The sequence below is a fragment of the Pinus tabuliformis genome, chromosome 1_2 (genome assembly GCF_031772625.1).
Source record: "Pinus tabuliformis cultivar Carrire ecotype Pingquan chromosome 1_2, CPIR1, whole genome shotgun sequence".
Taxonomy (NCBI): domain Eukaryota; kingdom Viridiplantae; phylum Streptophyta; class Pinopsida; order Pinales; family Pinaceae; genus Pinus; species Pinus tabuliformis.
Genome location: NC_142298.1, coordinates 513,995,732 through 514,023,029, shown reverse-complemented (window position 1 = coordinate 514,023,029; position 27,298 = coordinate 513,995,732). Strand labels below are relative to the sequence as shown.

The following is a 27,298-nucleotide window of genomic DNA, read 5'->3' as shown; positions in this document are numbered from 1 at the left end:
GAGACACATTACTAACCTTTTTGTCATATGACATTATGTGTTATTAATGTCATGGGGTAAAGTCACTTTATGAGGAGGTACTTTTTAATTAAGTCACTTTATGTTTTAATTGTGACTTAGGGAGAAAAAGTACAAAGTGCACTTTATAATATTAAAGTGACTTTTATGTTTTAAAAGTCACTTTATAAGAGAAAATGTGAACAAGGTCAATAACATGTTAAAGTGAGTAGGAGGTTCTTGAAATGAGGGGGACCACATGAGAGAGGGGGTCAGGAGAGGGATTGATCTCCACCCTGATCTAATGAGCTGAGATTTAATCTCAGCCATTAGATCATTAGGGTTAGGTTTCTCATCTTATGAAGAGACAAAAGGGAAAAAGGAGAGAAGAGAGTATCATTCTTCTCACAAGGACTTGAGGAGAACGTAGGAGAGGAAGGAGTTGGTCAAGGAAGTTCAGATTGCAGGGAAAGAAGGTCTGCATACAATCCAAGGAGAGAGCCCAAAATTTCAGGGAATTCAATGTCACGAATCCTGAAAATTTCAGGCTGTGCTTGCAGGCCGAGAATTCTTCCAATGGACTGTGTTGAGCTGTGGCAAGCCTGAGTGGGAAACTCAGCGAGTTTCTAACTGTCGGAAGAGGTAGCTATTTGTAGCTCTGTTTAGAGCCAAATATGCAGGTTTCCAGGCCGAGTTAAAGCTGGAAAGAAGTACTTTTTAGGGCAGAGTTTCAGAGGGTTTCTAGGCTAAGTTAAAGTTGGAAAGGAGTGCTGGTGAGGGCCAAGTTTCAAAAGGTTTTCGGCCAAGTTGAAGCTGGAAAGGAGTGCTGGACTCAGGCCAAGGTACAGTGAAGTTAACAGGCCCACATTTAACCAGCCTCTCTGCATGCTTTCTGAGCATTCTGTAGACCAAGTTTTGAGGAGGAAACACTTGTGGTTGAGAGTGTATTTTCAGCTGAGAAAAACTTGTTTTTCAGAGCATACCATTGATTGTTCATACGTTCAGTTTCCAAAGAAGAAAAGCTGATATGCAGACATATTCTTTGATTGATGAGAGCTGATTGTGTGTGTGTAATATCAGTCCATAACTCAGTGTAAAGAGGACTTCAGAAGCACTTCTAAAGGGAAGAGAAGGAAATACGATCCTCCCTTAGAACTAGTTTTCCCCTCGTGGGTTTCTCCAAGTCCAATTGACCAAAAAGAATTGTGTTCATTGTGTAAAATGTGTGGTGTGAGCTTCCTTTTTATTTCTCTTATCAGCTAAAAACTAAATGGTAGAGGTAGCTGTATAATGTTTCCTTTAGAATTTGCAAACATTTAATATCAAACCATAATAGTTTGGGATTGTGGTCAATAAATTGATGCAAAATAAATTGAAACTGTGAGGGAAACAACGCTGAAAGTTTTCTACACAATGGCTAGAGTTTTTCCCACTTCAGGTCTGACATTCACTTCGCTTGACCTTTACAACTTCAACGCTCACTTGGGGAAGGAAAATGACTAGATAGACGAACCTGACTTGGTCCATAAATCTTGACTTTCAATGTTCTTCCACCTTTCTGCTTGGAGACTTTACTTTATTTGAGTGATTCACCATTTTCAATGTTCACTTAGCTCAAATGGCTAGATTTAAGCCTTAAATAGTCTCCTTGCTGATAAAATTAGCAGTTTTTCTAAGGTCTTGTTAATTTGTTAGATGGGCACACTCAAGGCAGGGACCCATTGACACCTCGGCCTAAGACCCCGCTATTTAGGCCCAACACCCCCTAAACAACCCAACACCCCCTAAACAACCAAGGGAGGAGTCCCTAAATTATCCTTAATAACTTTGGTACAAGACCATTGCCTTATGTGGAGTCAATTGAGGTGGAGATGTTTACTTTATACCTGCTGTCTAGCTGTATAAAACGTCATTGTAGTATTAGGAGTCTAAATAACAAATATAAAAATGTCACTGTACTAGCAGAAATTAAACATATAACATGCAACCAATGGATTTTGCTCTACAATGAAAATCCTAATAGGAAATGATGCTATCGTTTATTTTGGCTGACTAGTTTAGGGGATATAACTTAAAACATGTTGCCGTCTTATGTAACTGATTGTAATGTTTATGTAAAATGTAGGGACAACAATCTGATTTAACTGTTACAGTCACCCCCACAAGTGTGTAAACACTCCTGGAGGGTTAGTCTAGGGGGCGGAAAGGTTAGAGGGTTGATATATAGGCATTTGGGGCATCCCCTCTACAAAAATTTGACTGAAAACACAATTTTTAGTAGGGTAGAAATTAAATTTCAGATATCTGGGTGAAAGATTTGTGTTGTTAAGCACCTAGAAATTTTACGATATAAAATGTGCAATTAGTTATGGTTGGAAATTGAAGAAAATTACTCTAAATAATTAAAATAATGTTTTTTAAACAATTTTGAGAAAATGGAAATTCTATAATGAAATTGTCTACTTGGATAGCTATAGAACTTTTGTGTAATTTATGTAGATCACTTTGGTACAACAACTTAATGTTGATATCTACACATGCTAATGGCTAGATATAAGTGTAAAATATTATGAAATGGAATCTTGTACCCTATCTTGGTAAGATCTATCGATTAAATTAAATATCCCAAAGATTTAGCTTGTTAAAAGATACAAAAAAGAGAAACCAACAAAGCTAAAATCCTACTCTTACAGTTACTGCAAAAATGTAAAATAAATTCTTAGATTTTTGCAAATAAATGGTTCCTGTGATATACCTGTGCCATTTATGGGTTTTACTTTTTGCTGGAGTTTGAAGTCAATACTTCTTTAAATCAATATAGGTGGCTATTTCCAGGAGATTCAGTTGGGGCTGAAATGGAAGTCGCCATCGCTATTGCGTAACCCTTCCTGGTGACTTTCGAACTTCCAAAGAGTGGCCTCTCCTTCAAGTGGTGTGTCCAACCTTCAATTTCTGTGTGCGATAGAGTATGAAATTCTTACGACAAAATGAAGCTCCCCCAATGAGATGATTCAAACTCTTGGATTGACCTACCTACAGAACCAAGAAACTCAAGTGGTGTTGCCCTCGGATTGACTTTCTCCACGTGTCTAGGTAGTCCCTCAATTGCAAAAATTCTTAGTCTTGAAATTGCTTTATTAATCACCAAAAACAAGCTAGAATTATTATGCACAAATATATAAAGAAAAAGAAAAAAAGCTACTCCAGCAATGTACAAAACAAATTATACAAGGGTTTCAGAAAATATAGCTCTATATTATGATAGCATTTGTCTCAATTGACAACGAGATCATTACAAATTAGGAGAACTTAGCCTTCATATAAAAATTTGTAATGGCTAGTGCAACACTCCTTGAATGGAATATTTCTAGTCATCCACAAGTTGGAGACTTGAACATATTTTAATTCTTGAAATATTACAAAAATATTTAGTATTTCTCTCAAGGGGGTTTTGCTAGGTGGTTGAGAGTCAAAGTTTGGACAGTTGTTTGGGCATCGTGTGGCTGATTGGAGGGCAGCAAGTTGGTGTCCAAAGGGTGTCATCAGTGCAGACCTTGAAGGACTATTAGGTCTGCTAGAAGTAGCAGTGGTTTGGTGCTCAAGGGCTGATACTTGAAGGACAAAAGAAAGCAGCCAAGGGAGCAGTTTGACCAGCCCTATGTTGACTGTTGGAGGACTTTTGACAATGATAGGGAGCAACCTCCATGCCCTAAGTTTGTCTTCATTGGAGCAGCACAGGAAGGAAATAGTGGGAAGAAGTCCCAAGTATTGAGGAGCAGCAGTGGGCAGCCTAGGAGTTGTTCACAAACGAAGTTGTGAACAACTCGCAAGACGACCCTATGTGATGATTCGTTGATGGAGTAATGATCAGCTAGAGGGCTGATTGATGAACCATGTTCAATGACTTATGGGAGCAAGATTCATTGATAGAGGCAGATTGGTGTTGCTGCAGATCTGGAGTAGGACCAACATATGTGTTTAGGTACAACCAAGTGGAGCTGTGAAGTGCACTACATCAACTAGTAGGTCAACTGGAATCTTGTTGAGGATAGATTGGTGGTCATAGATGTTGACACCAAACCCTAGTTTGTATACTTGTATTAGTGATTGTATGAGGGCCATCATCCCTAGTACAAGAGCCCAAGACAGTTGTATTATAGATTGATAATATAATGAAGTTGGGTTGTTGAAAAATTGTAAAAAGCTGTCTATTTGTGCACTAGTTGATTTACTATTGTATTTATTTTGCTATGCAAAGTAGTCTGTTGTGCCATTTGAGTTGGTTGTGTCAGAGATTCTAAGACCCTAACCTAGATAATCCAGTGTTGTGGAAAAACAAGAGTTATTGTCTAGAAAATGGGGTGTTACTGTGGGAGGTGAATTCCAAATGGAATTTTCCTATGCCACTATCCCACAAACTAATGGAACCCCATTCATTCTTTATGGAGAGCCTTTATATCCAACTCATGTGGTAAAACCTGGTCTTGTCCCATATCACAATAGGTTCTTGAAGACTAAGGACCCTAGTCCCATTCTTCCCTCCCAAGAAATTCACATCCTTAAGAGACCTGATCCCAGGAACCATAAGCATAAAAAGAAGTCGGTGCAAAAGCTTACGAAAGAATTTGAGGTTGGGGATGTAGTGTTGGTATACAAGAAGCCTATGTGCGTCAAGATCCATGGTAAGGTTGGTAAGGGATATTACAATATTGTTAGACTTGATGATGAATTTTGGCCATACCCGGTCAAAGCTAGTCATATCACCCCTTTCCTTGATACTTGATATTGTATATTATATGCATGGTTGATTAGGATGCCATTGTATATTGATTCTTGCATAGGTATAGTCATTATATTATGTTCTCATGCTAGATTAGATGTGTTTAGAATAAATTTTATTCCCTGTATGATTTTATTATTTGATGAATGCATGGGCGATCAAAGTATGCCCAAAACAGATGCTTCTAATGTTTGTCTGTGATGTGTGGGATAATAGGTTTGTAGTCCCAAAGGATTGCTGGTGTTCTCATGACCTTCTTGTTCGAGTACATGGTTCGTGCACTCCACAGAGAGCTCATGTCCTGGCTGGAGTCAGATGTTACCCACCACCAGTGGGTGACCCTATAGGAGATTTTTTCTCATAGATTTGAAGAGGTGGGTGACCCTATAGGAGATTTTTTCTCATAGATTTGTCTTCATCTGGAAGCTAGTAGCCCCTGACAACCACCAGTGTATTTGATATCGTGCCAGATGTCTTCACTCCATGAGCCAGTCATATTTACCCTTGCCCATCTGTCAAGATCGTATTGTTAGAGTTTGGTAGAATCAAACAAGTGTTCTAGTCTCGATTTGTGCCTATGAAACTAAGGAACATGAGATCTCCAAAACCCAGAAAAGATTTTGCAAGATAAGCTTGCCAAACAACTTGATTAAATCAATTGATCAATAATTAAAATATGCATAAGTCTAACTTAAAAAAATTGATTAATTAATGGGAATTAGTAAAAGATGATCGAGAATGCTCTAGAGATAGATAGATTGAGCCTAAGGTGATCTTAATCGTTGATGAGGATGTAATCATGGCCATTGAAGCTCCAACGAGAGATTATAAGAGCAAGTCAATGGGATGGAGATAGACACAATTGCAAGAGAAAGAGCAAGCCAGATCGAGCTACCTAGTGTGTAGAGATTCAATGAGAAAAGAGTTCAAGCTAGAGGTAGAAGCATCAGTGATTGAGGGAGTAGCGGGGGAGAATTTCCAGAGAAATTCTCTAGTGGTTTTCTAGTTTCCAGCAGTAGGGAAGGAAGGCCAAAATTTCCAGTAGAGAGGTTGAGTTCCGCAGAGCGAGTTGTCCTTGCCAGAGTGAGTTGCCCAAAGATGTTTGATTCAACTGCTAGTGCCCAGATCTAGCATCAGGAGGCCTAGAGAATTGTTTTCGCAGGTAGAAACAGGCAAGACGACTCAACTAGAGGGGCTTCCTCGATAGATCAATTTACTCAGGGGCAACAATGCATATTTCCAGTTTGGCTGAGCGAATTTTCTAGGGAGTGTGAGTTGCCCAGTGAGGGCCAGATTGAGTTGGGGAGAGGGAAAAATAATTTTTGCAGTTGAGATAAAAGTTTTGGAGTTGAGCCAGGAAGGTCAACAATTGTAATCCTTTATTTTGTTGCATAATAAATTAAACCTTCATCTGTTGCATGTGTTTTCCCTTTAGAGTTTTTACGGTGACGCTAGTCCAAAAATTATTGTTTCGATTTTTTTATGTGTGTGCATTAGTTCTAGATCTTATTTTCTGCAGCGTATTTTATGGTGAAGATTACAATTGTGAATTATTTTTTAATTGTCGTAAACAATTAAACTACTAATAGTTAGGAGATTAATATCCAATAATTGCAATCAAGGAATTTTCACATGACATCAGAGCATTGAAGATCAGATTAGATGCTCAAAAGCCAGAGGAGCAGGATTGTGTAGTTTCAAAGGGAGATCTAAGCACAATTTCTCCAGATGTGCGTGTTGAAATTTCTAAGTCTATCCATTAGAAATTTAATTTGTATTCTACTGGTTTATTTCTTCTAATTGTTAATTCTGAACAAGTTATTTAAAACATATAAATAGTGAAATAAACACAATACAGTCTCAACATCTACAGATCAATAGCTGAAAGAAAACAAACACACAAGTGACACTGTTATTTTTGGACAAATGTCCCCAGAAAAAAACTGAATGTGGGAAAACTGTTGCAGCGATTATGAGGGTTTATTATTATGCAGTATTTCCTCGAGTACAACTGGCTGCTAAACTGGCTCACTCGATAGAGAAAAACCACTGGTAGTAATACCTCTCTATTCAGAAACATGTATTTAGAAAACTTGTCCCACGAACTCTCTCCAACAGCTCTGAAGCACTGCGCTGGCCCTTCTGGGCTTTGCGACATCCTCAAACCCCTCTGGCCTCTGTGCTGTCTCTGTTGGGCTTTGTGTGGCTTGATCTAGCTGCTGCTTCTCACTCTCTGCCTCTGCGCTGGTCTCTCGGCACTATCTTTGCCTCTCTGCCTAGTACTCACTTCCCCTCACTATTGATCACTGATTTGACTTTGCTTAGCAACCTCGCTCTAGCAAATCAAATGACTGATCACTTTGGTGTGTTCTCCAACTGACCCTCAAGCCTCTTCTTATACTTTTCATGTTGGTCCTTCAACGGTCGAGATTACATCTCTAATCAACGACTAAGATTAGATTTGGCTTGATGCATGACTTTCGGAACCTTCTAACCCTGTTTTATATTAATACCCATTAATATTTTATTTTTCCTAAGTTTAGACTTAGGAACTCCATTAAAAATCTTAATTATTTTAATATCTCCCAAACCGAGTACAATCTGCACAAACCATTTTTGGTTCTTGGAGATCTCATGTGTTTTAGCTCTCCACCAATTTTCATGGTAGAGCATATCCGGTGCTACTCCAAATCAACACTCCCTCTTAGTGAGGACTTTGATTAGATGACACTAGTACCTGTGCTGATGCTAGGCCTCCTTGCCCAACATCCTGTGCACTGCTACATCTTGTACTGCTGCCCATGGCCCTACCACTGCCACTGCTGCATCCGTATGACAACTCCCCTTTGCATCCGTACTGATGTTGGTCCATCCTCCCAACACTGCATTTGCACTACATCCCCCTCTCATCATGCTGCATTGTGCTATTGCATACTGCTACTGCACTACAGCTCAATTACTAAGAAGTAAGTAACTGATCCACCCAACTTTTGACATCCCTGTTAGGCTAGAAACACTCCCGGTGCTGAAGATCTCTTTGTCGCTAACAAGTGCTCCCTTTACTGACCTATTCGGTACTGCGACAACTCCCTGCATCTTGGACCGTTGCAAACCTCTCTGTGCCATCCTGCACCGTTGCAACACTCTCCGTGCCTCTCGCACTGTTGCAGCCTGCTAGCCTCAGGCTTCCCAGGGACTCCTGCACTATAGCACTCTCCGTCGCTTCATCCACATCCGTCTCTACTGTCATCACCAGTCCTGCTTCTCTCTCTTCGGGGCTCTCGTAGCAAGGTATAATCCAAGAGGTTGGGTACCTCAAGGATCCTGCCCTTCATCGCTTGTAGTCTTCTTGACTAAAGCTTGATGTCTCCCCACCTCTTCTCTAGAGGTACATGAGCACTCATGGCACAATCGTCATCCTCCTCGACTTCCTTCTCTGCCTTCACTAGGACTGCCTTAGAGTCAGAGGCCTCTCCCTTGTTTTTCTTCCTCGGACACTGGTTCGCATAACCCAGTTCCCCACAGTGGAAGCACTTGACCTTGGAGAGGTCCTTTTTCTTCCTTTTCTCCTGCTTTCCCGCAGATGCTAGAGCTGCATCCTCTTCCTCTTCCTTCCTGATCCAAACTCCTTTGCTACTATTTCTCGTCTTGCTTAACCGCTTGATCTCCTCTTGGCGAAGAGCTGCCCACAATTCTTCCCAATTTGGAAGATCCGCCTTGCCTAGTGTGCTCTGGACGAATGTCTCCCACTCCTCAGAGATTGCGTGGCCCCTATGGAAGTCAGTGGGTCTCAGATCTCCTTCAACCGACCGAGGAAGTGATCTATTTGCTCCCTATTCTGTATCTGGTATGACCACAGCTGATTCTCAAGTAACATCTTCCTCTGTGTGGAATATGTTGCTACAATTTCTTCAGGGCTTCCCACATTTCATTTGCCTTGTTCTCCTCGGCAATATGTTGGACCACATGATCCTTGACCCCATCAAGGATGATGCACTTCGCCCTGGCCATTGCCTCCTCGTACTTTTCATTTTCAGCTGGGTCAACTGGGATCGTCACTGTTCTGAAGGAGAAGGCCTTGATGCGATGTCTATCTAGAGTGGACAAGATCCTAGCCTTCCAGACCACAAAGTTGGACGCCCCATCTAGCTTGTCCTAGTCCCTCAACCCATTCATGGCCATCTCTTTGCTGTTTTTGTCGACTCCTTCTCTCTACTTCCCTCTAGAAGTTCTTTTTTCAACTCCTGCCGAGTCTCTCAACTTCTCGCTTGGAAGTTCTCCTTTCGACTCCTGCTGAGTCTCTCTACTTCCTGCCTGGAATTTCTTTGCTAGACTCCCTCTAAGTCCCGATTTCCCTTTTGGAAATCCTCTTGCCAATTGTTAAGTTGCACCTCTCTGCCCTTTTGTGCACCTACAAGACTGATCTCGATTCCTTGGCTAGAAATCTGCCTTGGTAGCAACTCCCTCTACTTTGGTTTTGCCCTGTTAGGTATTGTTTTTCCCACAGTACGCCACCAGCATCACTCTCACAACTTGCCCATAGCTTCCTATGCCCCAACAACTGAAGGACTATGTCTCTAGACTCTGCGCAATCCCGACACTGTCAAAACAACTCACTCAGCCAACTGCATCAACCCTCATGTTCTCTATTTGGCTATGCGTGAGCCTTTTCTGCCCTCCTCAGCCTTTGCGTTGGCCTCTCTCTGGCCCGAATTGATGATGCAGTCCCTCTGCGTCAACGCTTCCTCTGTTGCTTTCTGCAAGGATCGACTTCTATCACTCGAGACAACTGATTCTGCTGCAAATGTTCTACTTAGCTGATGCCTTCAACTCTCCTGTGATCTGCAATCATGATCTGATACCATGTTGAAATTTCTAATTATATTTGTTAGAAATTTAATCTGTATTCTTTTGGTTTATTTCTTCTACTTGTTAATTTTGAACAAGTTATTTAAAACATATAAATAATGAAATAAACACAATACAATCTCAACATCTACAGATCAACAACTGAAAGAAAACAAACACACAAGTGACATCGTTATTTTTGGATAAATGTCCCCGGAAAAACCCAATGCGGGAAAACTGTTGCGACTATTATGAGGGTTTATTATTATTCAGTGTTTCCTTGAGTACAACTGGGTGCCAAATCCGACATAGAAAAATAACTGGTAGTAATACCTCTCTATTCGAAAATAGGTATTTAGAAAACTTGTCCCACGAAACCCTCTCCAACAGCTTTGAAGCACTGCGTTGGCCCTTCTGGCCTCTGGGACAGCCTCAAACCCTTTTGCGTCATCCCTCTGAGGCACTGCGCAGCCTCTGGGACCCTCTGCGTCACTCCAGCTACCCTCTGTGTGGATGACGCAGTCCCTCTGGCCTCTGCGCTATCTTTGCTAGGCTCTGCGTGGCCTGATTTGGTTGCTGCTTCTCGCTCTCTACTTTTGTGTTGGTCTCTTGGCACTATCTCTGCCTCTCTGCGTAGTACTCACTGCCCCTCATTGCTGATCACCGATTCGACTTTGCTTAGCAACCTTGCTCTAGCAAATCAAATGACTCATCACTCTGGTGTGTTCTCCAACTGACTCTCTAGCCTCTTCTTATACTTTTCATGTTGGTCGTTCAACGACTAAGATTTACATCTCTAATCAATGGCTAAGATTAGATTTGGCTTGATCCATGACTTTTGGAACCTTCTAACCTAGTTTTATATTAATACCCATTAATATTTTATTTTTCCTAAGTTTAGACTTTGGAACTCCATTAAAAATATTAATTATTTTAATATCTCCCAAAACGCGTACAATTTGCCCAAACCATTTCTGGGCCTTGGAGATCTCATGTGCTTTAGCCTCTCCACCAATTTTCATGGCTAGAGCATGTTGATTTTGGGTAGCATCAGATGTGCTCTAGACACGAAATTTTGTGGAGAGGTTGGGGCACATGAGATCTCCAATACCCAGAAAGGGTTTGGGTAGATTCTAAACAAATTAGGAGATATTAAAATAATTAATATTTTTAATGGAGTCCATAAGTCTAAATTTATGGAAAACAAAATATTAATGTGTATTAATATGAATCTGTGCAAAGAACCTCTTTCAGAAGTAGTGTGTTAGTAGCACGAATGAAGAGGGAGTTGCAGTGTTGGGAGAAAAGAACAACAATAATATAGATGCAGAGGGAGTCACAGTGCAGATGCAGTGTTGGGAGAAAGGACCAACAGCAACACAGATGCAGAGAAAGGTGCAGTGTGGATGCAATACTGAGGGAAAGGACCAATGACAACACACAGATGCAGAGGGAGTTGTCGTACAAATGCAGCAGTGGCAGAACCATTGGCAACAATACAGGATGCAGTAGTGCAGAGGATGTTGGGCGGGGATGCCTAGCATCAGCATAGGTACCGATGCCGGATGATCACAGTAATACTCAATGAGGAGTATTGCTAGAGCACAGTCCTTGCTAAGAGGGAGTGTTGATTTGGGGTAGCATCGGATGTGCTCTAGCCACAAAATTTGGTGGAGAGGTTGGCACACATGAGATCTCCAATACCTAGAAAGGGTTTGGGCAGATTCTAAACAGATCAGGAGATATTAAAATAATTAATATTTTAATGAAGTCCCTAAGTCTAAACTTAGGGAAAATAAAATATTAATGTGTATTAATATGAATTTGTGTTAGAATGGTCCAAAAGACATGGAGCAAGCCAGATCTAATCTTAGCCATTGATTAGGGACTTAATTTACACTGTTGAGATGTCAATAGAAAAAGTATAAGAGGAGGCTTGCGGGGCAATTGGAGAACGCACTAGAGGGAGACTAGTCAGTTCAATTTCTGGAGCGGGATTTGCTGAGAAATTGAACCAGTGGTCTAGAGAGTAGTTAGGAGGCAGCAAGCATGGAACAGAGAGACGGGAGATCAACGCAGAAGAGGCAGACAGAGAGCCAGAGGAAGCCACGCAGAGGCAGCAGAGACTGCGCAGCGCCAGAAGGCCCTGTGTCATCGACGCAGAGGCTGCAGGAGTGACACAAAAGCCCAAAGAGGCTGTGCAGAGCCTTAGTATGTTCACGCAGAGGGTTTCAAGCTATAGCAGAGGTCAGTAGGGCCTACGTTGGGTTTAGGAAATTGCTGGAAGTTTGTCTATCTGTGGGTAAGCTAGTTTGGCACCTTGTTGTACAAGAAAATTGCTGAATAATAAAATCTTCCCTTGCTGCACTGGTTTTCCCACATTGGGTTTTCCCAGGGACATCAGTCCAAAATAATTGTGTTAATGTGTGCATATTTTGTTTCTGTATTATGATGTGATATCTGCAACAATATTTATTTTAATGTTTGTTGAAGTAATTTCATGAATAACTTATGATGAAATAAGTAGGAAAAGTAAATCAGTTGCTGCAGTGATGGGATTTTCATAGAGCACATCCGATGCTACCCCAAATCAACACTGCACAGGGTAGCCAGACAGTGCTGATTGCTGGGCAAAAATCGATTTCCGGAGGTAGAGTGCAGGAAAAGCTTGATTTTCCCATAGTAGAATTCTAGCAAGCAAATCAGTTAGATCGTTGAGCAGATTTGGGCGCAGAAGTTTTGCAGCAAGGGTTTTAGTGGTAGATCTGTGCAGGGTCAGGAAGAAAGAAGCACACTAAAGAGAAATTTCCTGAATTTCTCAGATGGTTTCTAGATCTTGTTTTGAGGAGGAGATCTTAGATTTCAAGTTGCAGTAGGTCATAGCGGTTTTGCTAGTCAGCCAGTGCGAACTTCAGTAGCAGCAATATGTGTGCTAGTTTCTAGAGGAGGACTTCTAGAAGGTAGAGGGAGTTTCCTAGTTGAGGTAATAGACAATGCGAGTGTCGGATAGGACATTCAAAGGCAAGTAATAGCAAATCTACGCATTTCCGAAGGAAGTTCGAGTAGCAGAAGCAGGGCCACATGAAAGAAAGGAGATTTCAATTTCTTTTCCAACTTTTCTGAGTTTTCGCAGGGATGGTTGCATCGGATTTTAGAGATTAGGATAGACTTGACGGAGCCTCAAATTCTGGCATCTGGAAAGCCAGAATGCAGTTTCCATTAGATGAGCATGGCTTGAAGGATTTCGTCACAAATGTCATGGAAAAACCAATAGATCCTTGACAACTGGATACCTTCAAGCTAAGTCACCAGGTTCGTTTTCGAGTTCGAGTTCGGTGACCTTGAAATTCGAATAAAGTTCGGCAACCAAAATTTTGCTGATAAAGCTCGACATAAAATTCGACATATAGAAATTTGAAAAAAAAGTGTATATATATGGCTTTGATTTTAGAAGTGTCTAACAGATGTATAATCCTTTAGTTTTGCTGGAAATCTTCATGTCTTTCTGAACAATTTTTTAAAGAAGTATTGCACATGGCTTCGTCTAAATATCAGTAATCATCATTTCAAAATTGCTGAGAACTCTTCTGCTACCATCTTGCTAAAGGTTGAAAATGCCATCTAAAAAGCTTAGGGTCATGGACGTAATTTTCAAGAGCTATAAATTTAGAGCGTGGATTAAAGTGAAGGAGCTTTGAATACCCTAGAGCATTTAATTATCCCAGAAAATAGCATTGGCAATAATTATAATAAAAGACTGGTGTTTACATAAAGCAACGAGTTATTTTCAAACTTTACAAAGTTTCAACCTCTCTCTAACTTAAAACTTGTTATGCTCTTAACCTGCAAAGTAATACCGAACATAGAATATGCGAAGAAAAAATACCCAGAACACAGAATATGCGAAGAAAATATACCCAGAACACAGAATAACAATGATTTTATTACTCAGAGAGAAATGTTCACAAGCCTCTTCGAGGGGGCAACCTCCAATAGAGCAGAGCTCGATTACAAAACAAGACACGATACTCCTCGCAGGGAGTCTCTATCCTTTATATATGACTCATACATGCAATACCACGGGCCAGTACCGTGGGTTTTATTAATACCATCTATCTAATACTACCACCCATTTACCATCTATCTAATACTATCGCCCATTTGCAACTAACTGTGGTCCCGTCATTAATTGCGGGTTAACCACTTACAAATATTAATATGGGCTTTATTGACTCTTGACTATGACGTGATCCCATGACATAAATAAGGGGGTTAGGGTGGGACCCTAACATGCCCTCCCCCTTAAGACTAGCCTTGTCCTCAAGGCTGAAGCTGCGGAAACTGCTGAAGAATAGTGGCTGGTTCCCAAGTTGCATCTTCCGGAGAGGTGTCTTTCCATTTGACGAGGACTTCCTTAATCATGCGGCCGCGCAGGTGCTTGTCTCGTGTGTCTAGAACCTGTTCAGGTTGAAGCTAGATTGACCCTTCTTTGTCCAATTCAGGTAGACTGGTTTGAACTCGGCAATTGTTCCCAATCACTTTCTTGAGGCACGATACATGGAAAACTGGGTGGATTTTTGCTTTAGGTGGCAAAGCCAACTTGTAAGCCACTTCTCCAATGCGCTGAAGTACTTGGTATGATCCGTAGAATTTTGGAGAGAGCTTTTGACAACCCTTGTCTTTGAGTGATGTTTGCTTATATGGTTGCAGCCTCAAAAAGACCTGATCCCCTTCTTGAAATTGGCGCTCTGAGCGATGTTGGTCAGCCTGTTGCTTCATACGGTTCTGAGCTTGATGAAGATTCTCGCGCAGATGGGCAAGCATGGTTGCGCGGTGTTGTAGGATTTGATCCATGGCTTGTACTTTGGAGCACCCCGTGAGATAAGAAGTAGGGGAAGGCGGAAGTTGTCCATAGACTGCTTCATAGGGAGTCATTTTGGTGGTGGCATGATAGTTGGTGTTATACCACCATTCCGCCAGAGGTAACCACTGTACCCAAAGGTGTTGCTTTTCTGAAGTGAAACACCTAAGGTAGGTTTCTAGACATTTGTTGACGGCTTCGGTTTGACCATCTGTTTGCGGATGATATGAAGTACTGAGTTTGAGTTGAGTACCTTGTATTCTGAAGAGCTCCTGCCAAAAATTACTGGTGAAGATTGGGTCGCGGTCGGACACAATAGAAGTGGGCATGCCATGCAATTTGAAGATCTGATCCATGAAAGTTTGAGCAACAAAAGTTGGTGTAAATGGTTGGGGTAGGGCGCAGAAATGAGCATACTTCGACAGTCGGTCCACAACGACCATGATGATTGACTTGTTCCCAGACTTTGGAAGACCTGTAATGAAATCCATGGAGACCTCCGTCCAAATTGACGTCGGAATGGGCAATGGTTGTAATGTGCCTGGTGTGTTGATGGTTTCCCCTTTGTGGCGTTGACAGACGTCACATTCTGCTACGAAAGTAAGGATGTCCTGTTTCATGCCGGCCCAAAAAAATGATCTTCTGGTGCGAGCATACGTCTTCTGAAAGCCCGAATGTCCTGCAATGGGAGATGAGTGCAATTATGCCAAAATGCGACTTTTGAGGGTGGATGTTGGTGATATTACGACTCTGTCCTTGTAGCGAAGAATATCATTCTGCCACGAGTAGCCCTTGCTGGAATTAGGATCTACCTGCAATTGAGAAATGAGTTGGGAGAGCCCGGGATGTGAAAACCATTCCCGGCGAGCCTCTTCAATCCAGTCTGGAATGGGGAGGGAAATTGCGAGCAGAGTACTTTCCTCCTCAAATTGGCGCGACAATGCATCTGCTACCCTGTTGTCTTTCCCTTTCTTGTAAATGATCTCATAATCATATCCCAGCATTTTGGCTAACCATTTATTTTGTTGTGCGGAAGATAGGCGTTGCTCTAAAAAATATTTAAGACTGTGATGATCTGTGCGGATTTGGAAACGTCGCCCCAACAAGTAAGGTCGCCAGGTCTCGACTGCATGTAAGATGGCCATCATTTCCTTCTCGTAGGTAGATTGGCCCAGATTCCTCCCACTGAGTTGTTGGCTAGTGAAGGCCAATGGTCGCCCTTCCTGCATTAAGACCGCTCCAATACCTGTTCCCGAAGCATCACATTCAATGACAAATGATTTGGTGAAGTCCGGTAGTGCTAAGACGGGAGTGGAACACATGGCGGTTTTGAGAGCGGTAAATGCCTGTTGTGCTTCCTCGTTCCAGAAGAAGGAATTTTTCTTTAGGAGTTGCGTTAGGGGCTTCGCTATGCGGCCATAGTTGCGGACAAATTTACGATAACAGCCTGTGAGACCCAAAAATCCTCTCAAGCTTTTCAAGGTCTTAGGTTGAGGCCATTCTTGCATTGCCTGGATCTTTTTGGGGTCCACCTTGACACCTTCATGCCCCACAATGTGGCCCAAATACTCAACTTCTTCCATGCCAAATGAACACTTAGATATCTTGACAAATAATTTATGCGTGCGGAACAGTTGCAAGAGTAGATCTACATGCTGAAGATGTGCCGCCCAATTGCCACTATAGATGAGGATGTCATCGAAGAAGACAAGGACAAATTTTCTGAGATATGGTTTGAGGAGGTGATTCATAAGGCTCTGAAAAGTAGAGGGGGCATTACAGAGACCAAATGGCATGACGAGGAACTCATAATGGCCTTCATGAGTTCTGAAAGCTGTCTTGGGAATGTCGACTTCCTTCATGCGAATTTGGTGGTAACCTGAGCGAAGATCCAACTTAGTGAAGAATTGAGCCCCATTGAGTTCGTCCAGCAAATCGTCAACCACCGAGATGGGAAATTTATCTTTGACTGTTAACTTATTGAGGGCCCTGAAGTCGGGACACATCCGCCACTCCCCATCTTTCTTGAGGACCATGACCACTGGTGATGAATAAGGACTAATGCTGGGACGAATGACACCTGCTTCCAAAATTCCTTGATGATTTTTTCTATTTCATTCTTTTGGGTGAACGGATATCTGTATGGCCGCACATTTGGGGGTTGGGCCCCTGGGACCAATGTGATGCTATGATCATGTTCCCCTCGCTAGGGTGGAAGCTCATGAGGCTTGTCAAAGACCGTCCGATGTTTATTTAAAATCTGTTGCATCTCAGGATGAGTTGGCAGAGACATGGTGTCTACTACCTGGATGGCATTAAATTGAGCTACCACTCCATGATGGCCCTTTTTTAACAATTTTTCCATCCTATGCAAGCTGATGATAGAGGGGGCTCCCGCCTGTAGTCCACGGAGGATATGTGTGGAGTTGTTCTGCTTAAAACTCATATATAACTCCTGGAAATCCATTGTGATTGGCCCAAGAGTGCGGAACCATTCCGTGCCTAGGACAATGTCGCAACCCCCCATGTGTATTGCAAACATGTGGGTTTTCAATTGATAATCCCCCATTTGAATTTTGACATTTTCACAGTGACCTTCACATTTCATTGTGCCCCCATCTGCAATCTGGACTTGGAAGTTAGAAACTGCCCGGACGAAACAATGTGCTGCTTCAGCAATCTTTTGATGGATGAAATTATGGGTACTTCCACTATCAATCAAGACTACTACTGGGCGATGTTTAAGAAAACCCCTGATTTTGAGAGTTTGAGGGGAAGAAATTCCTGCCAATGCATTTAGCGAAATAATTGGTTCATCAAATACAATCTCCTTTTGGTTATCTTCTTCAATCGCCTTCGGTTCCTCAAGTAGTGGATCTTCCTCGGTGGAGCTGTAGTCAGTGGCATCTATTTGAAAAAACTTGTGCTCTTTGCATTTATGACCCGGGGAATATTTTTCATCACAGTAGTAACATAGTCCTTGCTTCCTTCTTTTGGCCATTTCCGCAGGTGACACCTTTTGAATCTTAAGTGTCTGAGTTGTATGGGGAGCCTGTGAGGGACGACCTTTAGCGGGGAAGTTGGGGCAGCTGGATTGGGCTGTTAATGCACGTTCCACCTTACGGGCTACCTGGCAAGCCTCTGTCCATGTGGGAGGGTGGTGGAGTAGAACCTGAGCTTTGATGGCTTCTTTAAGACCGCTGATAAAGCATTCCATGTAGAACTCATCTGTGAGACCCCTAGTGCGGAAGGCTAAGGCTTCAAAAGCAGTAATATATTCCTCCACTGTACCCGTCTGTCGGAGCTTAGTGAGACGCCCCAAAAAATAGTCTTCCTGTTCAAAGCGACTGCGAAGAGTTTTGGCAAATTGGGCCCAATTCTGAAAATGTCCATTGCAACGCTGATGCCATTCCTTCCATTGCCATCATTCATTATCCAAGTACATGGTGCCCACCATAAGCTTAGTCCCCTCATCTATGATATGATTCAATTGGAAATACTGTTCCATTTGTGCTAGCCATGCGGACGTGTGAGAGCCGTCAAATTTATGCATATCCAACTTGGGAGGTCGCTGACTGGGTGGTGGATGGGTGTGCGAGACGTGATGAGAGTGGCTAGACTCACCCTCATGGTATTCATGGCCATTATACGCCTCCTCGTGGGCTGGCTCCTTGCCCTTTGGGAGTGCATCATGTATCTGGTGACTTATTCCTTTAAGCTCAAGTTCGATATTCTTCACCGCAGTTTGGAGGGAGTTCACATGGTCTTCAAGTTTGTCGATCCTTTCATTGGCCATCGCTTGAGCGCGAGTTTCTACCATAGACCAACCTGATGAAAAATTGGGACCGCCTAAAAGATTTTTACTAAGAAATTGAATGGTACCACCTTGCTCAGCTCATCGTCCTGATTCTGATGGGCTAGGTCACCAATAAGCACCCCGGAAGATCTCAGACTTTTTTTTTATTTTTATTTTTTTTTATTTTTCTTTGGAAAACTCCGAACGGAGTTTTACTCCTTCCTGATCAATACTGCAGTCGCCAAATCCTCAGAATGTCAATGCCGCCAAAAGTCCTGCGAAAATTATATCCAGGGACGGGAACCCTTCACAACTGCTCCGATCTGGTGGATCTGAGAGATCTGAATGGTGGAACAACTACTGCTGCTGATCTGATGGAGCTGCGGGACTGATGTCGGTTGCTGCTGCACTTGCTGATCTGGAATAGGTGATGTGTGATCCCCCGATAGAAAGGGAACTATGGTCTTGAGGAGTGTCAGGTGCTACAAATCGCAATATACGTAAGGGTCTGACAGCAGTACTCGACCCAATGTTTCAGGGCTCTAACTAAGGAGGATCGACCGTACCCTTAGACGTACAACCCGACTACCCTATCGTACGGGCGAGTAATCTCTCCGAGTGCTATTCTCGGTGTACTGTAGCCACAAGACGGTCGAAGGTTTATCTATGGCGAGGTTTCAAGGGAGCTAGGGGGCTTCCTATATACCCAAAGGGTACGTGGAAGACAGTCCGTGCGCGGTTCTGTCTAATGCGCTACTACTCGAAGGGGTACCCACAAGGGTTACAAGGGAGTCCAACAGACGTGACCACCTATTGTATTTCCTGCGTGCATGCCTCCCCAAATCCGCAGGTTTATGCGCTTAACGACAGATCCTGTGGTTTAAAGACGCCGGAACACGTCTCTAGCCAAAAAAAAATTTGCTAAAATTTGGAGATCCCACCGAGCCCTGGAAAGTGCTCTGATACCACTTGTTATGCTCTTAACCTGCAAAGTAATACCGAACATAGAATATGCGACGAAAAGATACCCAGAACACAGAATATGCGAAGAAAATATACCCAGAACACAGAATAACAATGATTTTATTACTCAGAGAGAAATGTTCACAGGCCTCTTCGAGGGGGCAACCTCCAATAGAGCAGAGCTCGATTACAAAACAAGACACGATACTCCTCGCAGGGAGTCTCTATCCTTTATATATGACTCATACATGCAATACCACGGGCCAGTACCGTGGGTTTTATTAATACCATCTATCTAATACTACCGCCCATTTACCATCTATCTAATACTACCGCCCATTTGCAACTAACTGTGGTCCCGTCATTAATTGCGGGTTAACCACTTACAAATATTAATATGGGCTTTATTGACTCTTGACTATGAGGACCCTAACAAAACCCATGAGAACCTATTGCCATGTTATAGGTATATTTGTTTTCTTTGATTCACAACTTTGATGTATAGATCCGACCACCAGTCACTTTACATGTATTCGGCCATGGTGTTCTCACAGTGTTGTGTTATTACCTTCCGTAATAACATGGTATCGAAACACTACACTTGTTATCGAAAGTTGAAACACTAGGTAGATTTTCTAGAACGAACATGGTATCGAAACACTTGGCAGAATTTCTGGAACGAACATGGTATCGAAACACTTGTGAATAGTAACAAGCCGTACGGATAATTTTAGTAGATAATAAAAGTTCAGGCACGCAATGGACATTTCGGGATAATGCCAAAGACGGATTAAACTCTTTTTGAAGGGTTCTCCTTTAAAGGGCTTGAAATACAGAAACAATAGACGTTATCAAACACAGAATGAGGGTCTCAACTGAGAAATTGGGTAGTGTGTTCTTTGTTAATAATCTTTTGTTTATAATGGCTTCGGGTTCATTTATCCACTGTTATTTTCCCATTCATTTTATATAAGATTATGCTAATAGGCATTGACCAGAAATGAAAATGAGCAAACTGGGGCCTCATTTGATCATATAAAAAGTATGATCATCAATTTTTTTAATTCAGCTGAAAGTTAAAACTGTGACGCAACATGCAGCTCAAATTGCGAATGGAATGGGCGTTGGCATTTCTAGGGCCCACTGTGTCCAAATTTTCAAAATTCACAGATAGAAAAAACAGTATAGCAGAGTCGCCGATCTATGAGGGTTAGAAACAAAGGCCCCAAAACCAAACGTTTGAAATGTAATCAGTAAAGAATTTAAAAAATTTGTACCTGAAGCGACAATCTTGCACAAGAAAAAAGCGCGTTCAACTCCAAATTCAAAGCCAATCACACTTATTAGCTTAATGCTAACAACATTGTTTACTTACAACGATCTTATTATTTATTAATCAACGAGGGCCTCGATGTTGAGGCCCACAACTCATCGAAAAAGCTGTCAGAAACTCCAAAAACCTGTTGAAAACCCTATTGAACAATGAAAACCCATGGGCCGTCACTGTATCATGTATGCTATTGCTCACGCGGACTGGTAGTGGTCAGTGGTCGCCGGTTGGTTCAATGCCTACAATTTGCAAACAAAGAAACCTAACCCACTGCAAACAATGAAACCAAAACCAAAACGTGCCCCCAATTCATTTCGAAATTTTTTTAAAATAGAAAAAAAATAGAACCAAAATGAATTTAATCGAACCGAAACGAATTTTAACAATTTTGTTCGCCTTTAAATTCGAGTTCGCCTTTCTGTTCAGCGAACTTGAACAAATAAATTCGAATTCATTTGAAGTTCGGTGAATTTCGAATTTATTCATTCAAATTTGCCGAACCCGGTGACTAAGCCTTCAAGAAAGAGATGGCGAAGATGAAGAGGATGGTCTTTGATGGAGTTTGAGATCATATCATCATGCATATTGCAGAAAAAGAAAGAACAAAAGGACATGTGGGTTGCCATTATGACCTCTACCAAGATCCATCTGAGAATTGGAAAATTATTCTCAAGGAGACGCTAAGGACGACAAAAATGTAGAAGGGTGAAGTTGTGACTCCCTATCTCACCAGAATTTAGGATGTCTGTGATGAGTTAGCAATAGTGGGTGAGAAGCTTGATGACAAAGAACTTGTGTGGGTTGCTATAAATGTGTTTTCCATAGAATGAAGGACCTTTGTTCAGGGGATCACTAGACGAGATTAGCTACAAGATTGGGAACACCTTTGGAGCGAGTTCATGCAAGAGGAGATCAGGTTCAATCTAGTCGAAGGTAATAGTAGCAACAACAACTGAGGATTGAAGGTTGAGAAAGAGGAAGAGGAAAATGTAGCACTTGTAAGTAAAGGGAAAGTGAGGAAGGGTCCCGTTACCAACCACCTTGTGCGTGATATCCCCCGGAGAAATTTTTCTCCATGATGAGCCTCATCTGGCAGCCAGCAGCCCCTTGATGCCTCCGACTAGCTCGGTGTGCCATTTATTTGCCACCTAAGACAACTATGTGGTCCCTCACCCACTTGTATTGATTGTATGTTTGAAGGTGGGCCTCCCGAACCTAAAGGTATGTCTTGTCATTTGATAACTGAGTATTGGGTTTACTTAACATCGATACTTCTATTTATGGATTGATGGGGGGATTTGGCGGAAATAGCGGGTGTAGTTTGTTCTCCTGTCCCCTTGATCTCTTTTGGGTTGTTACCCTTGCATCTTAGTCCCGTGGGATATTCTTTATTGACCATTTGGTTGTACGGTGGTACTACTTGGAAAACCCAATTTTGGGTGCGTGGTCTCCCTCCTTTATCTGCACATATCACTCCCTTTCCACTCACTATACCCCCATTCATCTTTTCTCCCATCGAGGTCCACATAGGGCTAGCCTCCCTACTCCCTTGCCCCCACCTTGGATCAGGCCTAAAATGATGCCCCAGAGGTTAAAGCAATTCAAAGAAACATTGAAAAAGCATAAATGGCCACATTTAATAGGAAATTGTACTACAAATGCAAAAGATAGTCAAGAAAAAAATAATTAACACGTGGGCAAAAGCCATTGCCATTGCCATTGCTTTTGAAATTATTGTTGTTGTTATTGTTGTCATTTCTTGGAGAATTCTTGTTGTGAGGACACTATAGCTTAGTGGTTGAACCTGTTGCATTTGTAGCACCTTCCTTTTGTTCCTTCTTTGAATCCCTTCTTGAATCCTTGACCCTGTCTCCTTGGACCAACATTATTCTTCCTCTTTGCATGAGTTGAGAAGGTAGTAGGTTCATTTCCATTTGAAGGCTTGTCTCTCTCCATCGTCCTAGTCTCCTCTTGAGTGCTTCTAGCCAATAATTCATCGAAACTAGGTATCTAATCATTATTGAGAATGGTAGTGACAAATACATCCCATGGTCTTGAAAGACCTCTAAGAGTAATGAGTGAGAGCCTCTGTCAGAGATAAATTCTGCAATAGATAGCAAGTCGTTCTTGATTTGTGTTATTCTCATGAAGTAGGATTGAATAGACTTCCCTTTATCCGTCTTGATATCTTTCAACTTGTTTTTGAGAGAGAGGATTTGATTTGCATTGTTCACTTTGAACATCCCATCCAGCTTATCATATATCTCATTAGAAGTTCCCAAATGAGAAATATAGGCAACCAAATGCTTTTGAATAGAGTTGATCAAAATTTTCTTTGCTTTGACCTCACTTTTTCTATACTTCGTCTTAGCAGCAGCATGTGCATTTGAAGGAGGCCCCAACACTTTTCCCTGCACATAGGCCAATACTTCATGCTCCTCCAAAGTCAGGTCCAAAGTCATCTTCCGTGCATGATAGTCAGATTTGTCATTGAGCTTGTCGTCAGCCTTGAAGTAAGATGTAGAAGCCATTGAAACTTGTCCAATAAATCTCTCTTGGTGATTGCTTTTCTCTCTCATGCTGGGTTTTTGTCTTCACTTGGGCTCTAATACCATGTTGATTTTAGTTAACAATGGTATGTTCTATGCTTAGCACAATTACTTCAATGTCCTTTTAGCAACCCAATGACAATTTCCAATTTAGTTTCCAATAGCAATCACATTAACCATAAATCAGATTGACAGTAACTGTAGATAGAACGTGAATAATAAAGTGCAGGAGACAAGCCAAGACAAGAGGACACCAGATTTTCCGAATGCCAGGGAAAAACCCCAAGATGGGGAAACCCTTTGATCAATTATTCTTATTATTATATCAAATGTTCAGCAGAGAGAGAGTACAAAAGTCAATTGACTTGCCAAATCACATTCAAAACAGCCCTGTCAAATCTGCAGTCAACAACCGAACAAATTTTGCCTGAACCAGAAAGTCAAAGATGGTAAATGCAGCAGCAAAACATCCTCTTTGAAGCTCGGTCAAAGGCAGTCAAGCCCGGCCTTCATAAGTGGTCAAAGTCAGCCCAAAACAGTCCTGAAATCAGTGGTCAAACTTGGTCAACCTGAAGTCGACCCTGTGGTCAAACAGGCCTGCGATCAATGCAGGTCAAAGAGGCCAAAAAATATCATTAATCAAATGACTTTATCTTCATCAATCACTGTTATAGGCTGGTTTGGAGGGAATTATTTGACTAATGGAGTAATTACTTGATGTTCAACAAAGCTTTTATTTATTCATTTTAGAGGAGTTTAGTTTGAGTGGTGGCCTAAGTTAGGAAAGGTTTCGAGTTGCCCCTCACATGTAAAACTCAGTGGAAATAACATCTGATTTTTATGTTTTTGATGCAGAAATGGGAGAATGATTTGAAGCAACTTGGGACCAAGGTTAAAAAGCATGAGGATGAACTGAGGAAATTAGAAACCAATTTAAGTGAAGTGAATAGTTCTCTGACTGACTTGGAAAGTAGGTTCTCTTCAACTTTTCTCAGTTTACTAGTCGAGTGGGAACAGTTCTGCAATGTTTTTATCCTAACATCTTAAAAGCTTCCTTTATTGCTTCATTTCTTCCTAAAATTCACTATTTTGCTGAGTATTGTAGCTATATCAATATGCATCTGGGTTATGTGATATAGGAGAGCTCAACAAACGTACCTTTTCTTCAAAAACTGATGGGAAGGCAAATTCAAATCCATATTCACACAGTGTTGAAGATACTATAGAAGAAATCAAAAGACAGGGAATCACTGCAGCGTCCCTCTGGCTTCACTTAAGTAGGGTGGATGTTCAATCAAGAAAACTACCTATCATACAGGACGTGGTTGGAGTTGTTGCCTTGTTAGGGAAAGTAGAGGATGATGCCATCAGTCGGTAAGATTTTTAATGATATTCCTATCTTATAGGAAAGCAGATGGATTTAACATTTTCTAGTTTTTATTTTGTGTACACTTTCATTTTGTAGGGCACTATCTGAGTTTGTGGGAAAGGAGAATATGCTCGCAATTGTCTGCAAGTCTCGTCAAGGGGTTGAAGCACTTGAAGCATATGATGGCTGTGGTAACATAATGACAGAAACAGGTCTTCGTGGGCTAGCAAGTGCCCAAAAAGCAAAAATTAAAGGAAGGTTCCGTGTGATTTGCCTTGAGGACTTAAGGTAAAGGAAGATTCACGTATTGATTATCAAAATACACTCAAATTGAAATGAAAAGACAGAATGTTGGGGATAAAGGGAGAATTATTGCATTGAAAATAATGCTAAATGGGCAGGTTATACATTCATGATAGTAACATTTCCATATAAAATACATTATGGAGAATTTCCCTTTGATTTTTATTGAGTAAACTTTGTATATAATCTGCCACAATATTCCGACTACACTTGACATTATGCACATGCAAATATGATTATGTGATGGTTGAATGCAGGTCTTATGAGGGGGGATTCAATGTCGGTGATCCACAAAAGAAACTGATTATGGAGGATCCAAAATCATCAGATGGAATCCTCCCTGAAGGATATATGGGATATGCTGTAAATATGATAAAGTTGGATCACGAGGAGCTATACCCTTCAACTTCGTCAGGGATTGAATTGAGAGGAACATTATTTTTTAATCTGTTCTCATATCTGCAAGTCTACGAAACAAGAATGCACATGAATCAAGCCATATCTTATATAAGAGACGGGGCTATCTCATTGGATGGAGGCATGCTAAGGAGAAAAGGTTTTATTGAATGTGGAAATAGGTAACTGCTGATACAGATACTCAATCGTCTAGATGAAATCCTATTGGTTTTTTGTGTCATTTCATAAGAGCTAATTTTTGAATGTTGTTGGCTAGAAAATATTTTTCATATAAGTACTTATTTTGCATCATCTTCTTTAGTAGACAACATGGCAGTGGCTTGACTTTAAGATGTTTGATTCTCTTCCGTAGGCTTGACAAATGACATTTTCGGTATAGAGGTCACTAGTTTAGGATCTTAATATTTCAACCACTAGATCAGAGGAGGTATTTCGTTAGATCAGAGATTATTGAATAAATCTATTCATTTTTCCTTTAATTTTGGAAAGTTTTGAATCTTAGTTTCTGTAAATAAAAGGAAGAGCTTATAATGGAAGATTGTTTTCTATGTTGTGGGAAGGAGTGATCTCACAACCCCGATTGTGAGTAGGGATGGCCATGCAATGCTTAACTGCGAGGAGAAAGGACTCCACAAGCACATCTAATTATTGCAGGAGAGATAGCCTTGAACTCACTATGGATAGTTAATTCGTTTCCTCTCTTTTGTGAAGTTCAGGTTTGTAGTCTCACATAATTGTTGCTTGAGATATAACCCTATTTGCAAGTAGGGAGGTCCTTGCATTTCTTTGTTGTGAGAGCAGTAACTTTTTAATAACATAATTATTGCAAGAGGTAAAGCTTCCCAACCCCCCAATTACGACAATGAAGATCTTGAAACCTGCTTTTGCATGGAGTGCAGACCTCTTACCTGCAATGAAATAGTGGATGGAAATGGAGTTGTAGCCTAAAAATGTGAGTTGTAATCTACGTTTTTGGAAACCTATATTGCAGTCAGGATAGATTGCTAGGAGGTATGACTATGGCAGGGAATTTCCTCATTCTTAAGGACATTCCATGAGACCTGGGGACATTCCTAACTTCCTCGGGAATGTTTTGCTGTTCCTGTACTGTCCTAGATATGTTTAAGCATTCCATTTTGGAATGACACCTAAGTGGTTTTGGTTTCATGCGTTAGTGGTGTGAGGGGACATTGGTGTTAAGGGCTGAATTTTAAATGGTATTAATTGAGTGGAATAGCTAATGCAAGTTGTGTTCCATAAATATGTTTATCATAGCATCATCTATAAAACATAACTAAAAATTCATTCATGGTTAGGGGGAGGATGTTTTCTTTTTCTATGTCACATTTGGGGTAGCTTAATGGTGACAATTGTGTAAAAATTAGTAGAAAAGTTTGTTATTTCTAATCTTCAACTCATCCAATAGAAAGTGGTACCCACTAGCCATCATGAAAGCACATCTCTCTTATTCATCATTGTGTCCTCGAATCCCACAGAAACATAGTGAAAGAGAGATGTAGATTCTATACGATGCTTACGAAAAAGATCAATCCTACAAGAATTTGTGACATAACATGGTGGGAGGTGGAATTGATTTATTGGTGAATGAAGTGATAGAAATGATAAAGAAGTTTGATTGGATATGTTTGTTTGATGGGCTAACATGGGGCATGTCACTTCTTGGGCGCGAGGAACACCTAATAATATTGTTGACCTTACTATCCCTAAAATAAGGGAGGTAACTTGTTTACATGACTTGATCTAGCTAGACATTTGAAGATGAGCTTTGTGTGAAGTATTCTTGCTACCCTAACATTAGGTATGGCCCATTATGATGCATTTATGGCTATTGTCCCCAATGATTGTTAATTTCACTTGATCTTGAGAGGGTTTTGTTAGGTGGTAGTATCACAGCTGTGGAGGCCTCTTCAAAGCTGATAAAGTGGCACTACAAAGGTTTTTTTATCCATTCTAGTGAGTAGTTCTGACCTTGATGGTGCAACATTTCCCCTCCAAAGGAGAGTGTTGGTCTATGAGATGGTTCCACATGGTACTTGACTCACTTGAGTATCTACAGACGCTGAA

The 27,298-nt window shown here is 41.3% G+C and overlaps 1 protein-coding gene across 2 annotated transcripts in view; it reads left to right on the top strand.

Annotated features, from left to right (window-relative positions):
* Positions 1-27,298, top strand: part of GMI1 (gamma-irradiation and mitomycin c induced 1) — a 391,650-nt gene that overhangs the window by 325,550 nt on the left and 38,802 nt on the right. For both annotated transcript variants that reach the window (XM_089395476.1, XM_089395477.1), the window contains 4 exons: positions 23,980-24,094; positions 24,264-24,498; positions 24,590-24,781; positions 25,054-25,374. In XM_089395476.1, the coding sequence (XP_089251602.1) occupies positions 23,980-24,094; positions 24,264-24,498; positions 24,590-24,781; positions 25,054-25,374 (863 nt within the window). The remainder of the gene's footprint in view (positions 1-23,979; positions 24,095-24,263; positions 24,499-24,589; positions 24,782-25,053; positions 25,375-27,298) is intronic.